The sequence below is a fragment of the Triticum dicoccoides genome, chromosome 6A, assembly GCF_002162155.2.
Source record: "Triticum dicoccoides isolate Atlit2015 ecotype Zavitan chromosome 6A, WEW_v2.0, whole genome shotgun sequence".
Classification (NCBI taxonomy): Eukaryota; Viridiplantae; Streptophyta; class Magnoliopsida; order Poales; family Poaceae; genus Triticum; species Triticum dicoccoides.
In genome coordinates this window covers 615,992,341-615,999,547 of record NC_041390.1, presented here as the reverse complement: position 1 = coordinate 615,999,547, position 7,207 = coordinate 615,992,341, and the positions used below count along the sequence as shown (strand labels likewise).

Below are 7,207 nucleotides of genomic sequence, written 5' to 3'. Positions count from 1 at the left end.
GGGCCACCGGTCTCAGACAGAGAGCGAGATCGTGGAGAAAGAGAGGGGCGCCGCGGGCCACCGGAATTTTTTCTTTTTTTTCTTTTTTTTTGTTCTTTTTAATTTTAACTAGTTAATTAGTTTAACAATAATGGTAAAATAACTTAAAACTTGATAATTAACAAAAAACCGTAAAATTTGATAATTAACAAAAAAACGTATATAAAACTTGATAATTAACAACAAAAAAAGTAAAACTTGATAATCAATATATACCACGACCCCGCGCGTCAATGTACAACGATCCCGCTTTAAAAAAATGTACACGACCCCGCGCATATACGGAGAGGGGGCGGCGAGGGGGGCGGCGATGCGCGCGGTGTTTTTTTTTGGGATCGAGAGGGGGCGGCGAGGGTTATACATGTGTGTTGTCCTCGCCTCCCTCTCCGTGACGCCGTCGTCTGCCGCCCCGTCTCGCGCTCTACCGCGACACCCTCTCCCACCCCTTCCTCGCCCCCTCCTTTTGCCACCGCCCTTTCACCACCGCCACCGCCACCGCCCCCCTTCTTCACTTAATTAATTTGTTTTTACTACATGTTTTTAGGACTGACATAATGGCGGACGATAGAGCTGACCCGATTATGGACAACTATGATCCGGACGGTGAAGCACATATGTTCGGCATCATAAACGGCGATATTCTATATGTGCCGACCGGATAAGAAGAAGATGATATCTCTTCTTATCTGAACCTTGACGGTGAAGATGAAGGGCGCCGTCAGCAAGATGATGCCGAACAAGCGTCGATAAACGACGATCTTCAATGGAAGTAGCAACCACCTCCGGCGCCGAGGTATATATATACATTGAGCCTCTGGTGATACAAACTAACTGATTTGAATAAATATGTGTGTACTAACGCGCGCGACTCTCTTTCTTATTTTAGCCCTCGGTCCGATCGTCGAAACAATCGAGTACGTCGTCAAAGCGTGGCGCAACCAAGACGATGAAACAAGGAGAAACATGCACCATCGAGGTTGTCGACAGTGCAACCGGCAGGCCTAAACCTGCGGCGGCCTTTAGTCGCGGTTGGCCAGAAGAACCGCGACTAAAGGTCCTCCGCCCCGACGGCCGCCTGGCGCCCACGTGGACGGGCCTTTAGTCGCGGTTCTTAAGCAACCGCGACTAAAGGGGGGGGAGCCTTTAGTCGCGCCTATTTGGTCGCGGTTGCGCAACCGCGACTAATGGCAGTTGCGAACCGCGACCAAAGGCCCTTTTTCCACCAGTGAATGTTTAGCGTTGTTTTCCCTCCCAAGGACATTGTTGAGGAGCCTTGGTGTTCTAGCGTGTGGCGTGAGATTGTCTTCACGCCTTCCTATGCGCTTTCTCGGCTGCGTAGCTGTTGTTTCGATTTTTGTTGTCTGGTTATTCCGGATCTACTTTGTAGGAGGGTTTTCTCATTATATTGTATTGTTCGGCCGTGTAATTTGGTTCGTACTTTATCTATAAAGTTGGCCGAGGACTTGTTTCGTCAGTAAATTTGACTTTATGTTAGCAAAAGTATATTATTTCTTGAATAATTCAGTTTTATGTTATTGGCATATTGATTTTGTGTGACAATATGTGATGTAACAGCACGTGCATCACCTTCAAGAAGAGCAAACACATACGTTCTGGTCCCTCTAATACATGAGGAACAAAATCGACTCCTCCCTGATCGGGTTTATAAATCGGGGACAGGTTTTTAGGTATTCAATTTAACTAGCAAAACATGTGTTATACATTCATTGTCGAACAAAGTTTCTAAACATATGTTTTTATGACATATTACCCATGTTTCATTAGTAGAATTGAAAACTTCGAAAATATATGCCCAACTTATAGACCCAACCGGTGGGAATAGTTAACTTTCAGACTCAATGACTGCCCCTGGATTGGAAGAATATTTTCTCAGAAAGGCCAGCCAATGCTGTTTTTGGTACAACAATAAAAACCAATGGAAGAGTTGTATATCTGCGTAGAAAATAATACAGCAATACAACATGCAGTGCACACATACTGTGACTCCGAGCAGGATAAAAAAGATGGATGTCCGGCCGTCATCACCCTAGCAGCCGTGAGGACGAACGACCCTATAAAATTACACGTTAGTGATAACCCCAATAAAATTTGTTTCCTTCAAGTCCATATCTTGTAGAGCTCGGTTCTTCTGACGAGGCTAAGAGAAAATACCGTCTCGCGCGGGGATATCCTTTGCCGACCAAAAGACCAAGGGAGTCTCGGTATTGAGAACTTAGAAATCAAGAATAAATGTCTTATGAGTAAAGACTCTACATGTTAGAGACAGAGCCGGAGGGTATGTAGGCACAAATCATGCGCAATAAATATTTACAGTCGAAAACGCTCGTCCAGATTACCATGAGACCAACTGACTCGTCATTCTGGAAGGAACTTATGAGAACGAAGAACTTGTTCTTTCGTAGGGTCAAATTCTTGGTCGGCAATGGGATGTCAACAAGATTTTGAGATGATGCGTGGTTAGGAGAGACGCCCCTGGCCATCCAATGTCCCACCCTTTATAACATTGTGCAACATAAGAAGGATTATGTAGGCACAATTTTTCAAAACAACTCCATTGAATATTTAGTCTCGACATGCGTTAGTTGGTGAGAAATGGAATGCCTAGATGCATTTGGTTTGGAGATTGATTGATGTTCAACTCTCCGACCAGCTGGATTCGACAACATGGAAATTAGCTAAAAATGGGATATTTACGGTGAAATCGTTCTATATGGATTTGATCAATTCTGGCCCAATTTCAAGATCGTTGCATATTTGGAGGATTAAGGTTCCTTTGCGTATTAAAATCTTTATGTGGTTCGTCCACAAGCAAGTGATACTCACTAAGGACAACTTAATCAAGAGGCGATGGATAGGTAGTTCGCGGTGTTGTTTTTGTGATCATGATGAAACAATACAACATTTATTCCTTGAATGCCCACTCGCCAAATTGCTTTGGAGAATGATTCATATAGCCTTCAACATTAATCCTCTAGTTGACATTGCGTCGTTGTTTGGGACGTGGTTAGCTAAGGTTGAACAGACTATTGCGGCTCGTATTCGGATAGGAATATGTGTGCTTTTGTGGGCTATATGGAACTGTAGGAATGGTATGATTTTTAACAGACAACACACTTTAACTTTCCTGCAGGTCATCTTCAGAGCTACCGCTTGGATCCGTATGTGATCCTTACTCACTCCTATGGACTCTAGAAAGCCTTTGGTTACTGGGTGTAACCAGTGGGAGATGGTAGCACGGGCTATATTCAACCGATTCGGATGACGGTCGAATAACAGGATAGGAGTCTAGGGAGCTTGTCTTTCATATTATCGTATCGGTTGTGATTGTCAGCATGTACTTTTCTTTTTGCTTTTGATTCGCTCCGCTTGCGAGCTGTAATACTCTTATGACTTTTTGATACTTCGTGGATTTTTAATAAGATGATTGCATGCATCATTTTGATGCTGAGGCCGGGGCACACCTCCATTTCCAAAAAATATATATCTTGTAGAGCTATTCACGTCGTATATGCCGGCTTCAACTATACTTAGAGCCTCATGCAGCTGATTTCTTTTCCATCAATTTAATTTGTCCTCAGTCCATGCATATGCATATCGATATGGACCGTGAACATTTCTTTCCTTCTCCAGCGACCTTGAATGGATAGAAGATATCGATGCCTCGTCGATCAACCGCTTGTATTTTGAGAGGTCACTTTCCTTACCATGTCAATGCATACATCTCTCTCTTGTCATGCCCATGCATGTCTAATTAGCACGAGTGGCTGAGCCAAGTTGCTTACGGTGAGGTTCTCTTCTCTTAAATATGAAATATATATCTTGCATCAACCAGTCAATATTCATTGTTTTTTATGGATATACGATCGATGTTGCTGCAGTACAATCAGACGGCTGATGATGAAATTGACAGGGAGTCTTTGTCATGTACGAGATCCTAGTTATAGGTTGTGTGCATCACTTGATGTAGTTTTTTTCCTCTTCTCAAAAAAAGGTAGGATCATATAAGGGCGGGCTAGCTAGCTGATGAGAGTGATGTCAATATATAGAGGCATTGCGGGCGTTGATTAGAAACCTCAATCACGGCACCAAAGTAGCGGAACAAATTGAAGAAACACATAGTAGTACTCTTACAACATTGCATCCATATAGAGTGGCAGTGCTATCAACCTGTCTATCGTCTTTCCATTGCTTTAACATAGTGAAAATACATAGTTCGAGATTACATCAACCAGTATGGAAACGTACAGAAAAGAGGAAGATTGAGTTGAAGGCATCATTAGCAAACCCACTGGGCACTGCATTCGCTCGCAGTCGGCATGCACACCATGGGATGAAAATTGGTAGCACTACAAAACTAACCTAGCAACCAGTTTCCAAAGTCCCCACATATACATCCATACCCGCAACAACAAAAACAGAAGGCCAACAATGACAACCGAACCAATGTCTGTTGAAAAAGGTAGCGCTAGGCAGCGGCAGCATCATCGGAAGTCTAGAAAGGGCAATAAATAAACCTTTAGTTGGCATGCTATATTGCACAAATGGTGATATTTTAATATTTCATTGTAGGGTGAACCGGAACGAATTCGGATCAATAATGCTCGTACCATATCCTATTTTTTTTTGGATTGGGAAGCAAGACATATGTGTATTCGAGTGAATTATGCCGGATTCAGACACCGTACAATAACAGAATGGAGTCGGATCATAAATGGTTATATACCACATACATATATGAGGAATATAAAAATGATTTAAAGCAGAATTATACATCAACATTGAGAAAGCATTAATACTTATACGCTTTAAGCACAAATAAAGCACTATAAAGTACTAAAATAAGTAAATAACAAGCTTATGTCTTGTCTCAAGCAAAGATAGCATTCATGTATTGCTAGTTAATACTTCAAACTTGACAGACAAATAGGATACTGGTATTTAAAGGTTGGATTATTCGCCTAGAAAAAATGGATTATCCTACCGTGTTGTATATTAGTAATACCATATCCTATCAATAGGACTCAGGTTCAGATTGGATTGTGTTCGGATATAAAAGATCTCTTATCATATCCTATAAAAATGATTTAGAAACGATTTTGATTGGAAATTATCCTAACCACTTTCCTCCATAATACCCCAAAACAACACCCTTCTACATGCTCTAAATTAATCTCTATGCGCATATAATACCCCAAATACACTGGACCACAAATACACAAAATTGATTATCGGAAATCAGCGTCAGTAGCTAACATTCTTCCATGAATTGGTGTCATTTGGCCAGTGTGTTATCTGACTGGGGCTATATTATTGATTGGCACAACATATAGTATGCGTATGAAATAATAATAAAACAAGCATAATAATATGGAAGTTGGTAAATTGGAACAGATATACTGATATAGGCAATATCAGGCACGCCGAATATTTCTATGATGCATAGATTAACCGAAAAATAGAAAAAAGAACATGTATGACAAATTAATTTAAAGAAAATCTTGATGGGGCGCCATATACGAACAAGGTGTATGTTAATGCTTCGCCATATACAAACAAAATCTAAATGCATGAAGCTCCTACATATTCAACGGTTGATCAACACACATTTTACATGGTAGAAAAATCACTCTCTTCCCCAAGAGGCTCCGCGTCTTTTTGGTGCAAGCACGAGAGTAACTATTGGCATGCTTGCATGAAGGTTCTGCTTCATCGTTTTCAGAAATGTCCACGGGGAATCAAGCAGGCTGGGGAGATCAGAGAAAATTGACGCGAGTTAAAAATTAAATACTTATGCACAAGCTGATGATTAGCTAGTTTTCTTTCCTCACCTTCCTGGAAGAAGACATCCATAACTTTCATGTCATACTAATTCAATTACAGCTTGTTTAATTAATTATCAGCTTGCACTAACGTGCTGGTTTAATTAATTATTCATGTCATACTAATTCAATTACAGCTTGCACTAACTTTCAACTAGAGCTAGCTAGAGAGTTGAAGTCCAGGTACATGCATGCATGTATAACTAGTCAGGACTTTGATTAATTTGCCTATACCCAAATTAAATCGAGCATAGTACATAAATACCATGGCATCTTCTTCTTCTTCTCCATCGTCCACGGCGATCCAGATAACTCCACCAATCAAGAAAGATGATACTGAGATAGTAGTTACAGACACGGCAGTGCCAACTCCTACCATGAACAAGGTCATGTCGAGTGTCGCGAACCTTGCGCAGCTCCTGCCGACGGGCACGATGCTCACATACCAGGCATTGTCCCCGTCCTTCACCAACCACGGCAAGTGCGAGACCTCCAACCGGTGGCTCACCATGGTGCTGGTTGCCGCCCTCGCCTCCGCGTGCCTCTTCTTCTCCTTCACATACAGCATAGTCAGTCACCGTGACGGAAAGCAATATTACGGCTTCGCCACACCACGCGGCTTCAAAGTGTTCAACTTCTCCAACGAGGAGGAGAGGCAGGAGTGGAACGATATTTACAAGTTTCAGAGGCTACGCCTCGGGCCACTGGACTTTGTGCATGCCTTCTTTACGGCCGTGGTTTTCCTCACGGTGGCGTTTAGCGACGTCGGACTGCAGACCTGCTTCTTCCCGGACGCCGGCGGGAACACCCAAGAGTTGCTCAAGAACTTGCCGCTGGGAATGGCGTTTCTATCCAGCTTTGTGTTTATCATCTTCCCCACTAAAAGGAAGGGCATCGGATTCAACGACACTACTCCTCCCCAGAAGGTTGTCCATCCCATGAATAAAGTTTGATTCCCTGAATTTGAAGAACAAAGGACTAGTGAAAGCATAGATAGTTGACACGCATGTTGATTAAGTGTTTCATAAATTTTCTTCTAGCATGTAAATATGATGGGGTGGATGTTGTTATTGTTTCTTTTTTGTTCTGGTGGGTTTAGTAGTTATACTGCTATCAGTATTTCGCCTGTAGTGTGTGTGTGCGCACACGTGCGTGTGTGCGTGTGTAGACGATCGGTTTCCTGACAGTGCGTGCATTCACTCTTTTCTTCTTGCATCTTGTTTGGCATACCATGACAATATAGTTCCATTATGTCAAAGTAGTGAAAAATGGGAGTATCCAAGTTTGAAAAAATGAATTGAATGGAAATAATGAAATGTGTAATAAAA

The 7,207-nt window shown here is 42.1% G+C and overlaps 1 protein-coding gene across 1 annotated transcript; it reads left to right on the top strand.

The window, feature by feature from the left end:
- Positions 1–6,145: 6,145 nt before the first annotated feature.
- LOC119316128 (protein DMP10-like) lies at positions 6,146–6,832 on the top strand. The gene has a single exon (XM_037590482.1). It carries the CDS (start codon positions 6,146–6,148, stop codon positions 6,830–6,832), a length of 687 nt encoding a protein of 228 aa, XP_037446379.1.
- Positions 6,833–7,207: the final 375 nt, after the last annotated feature.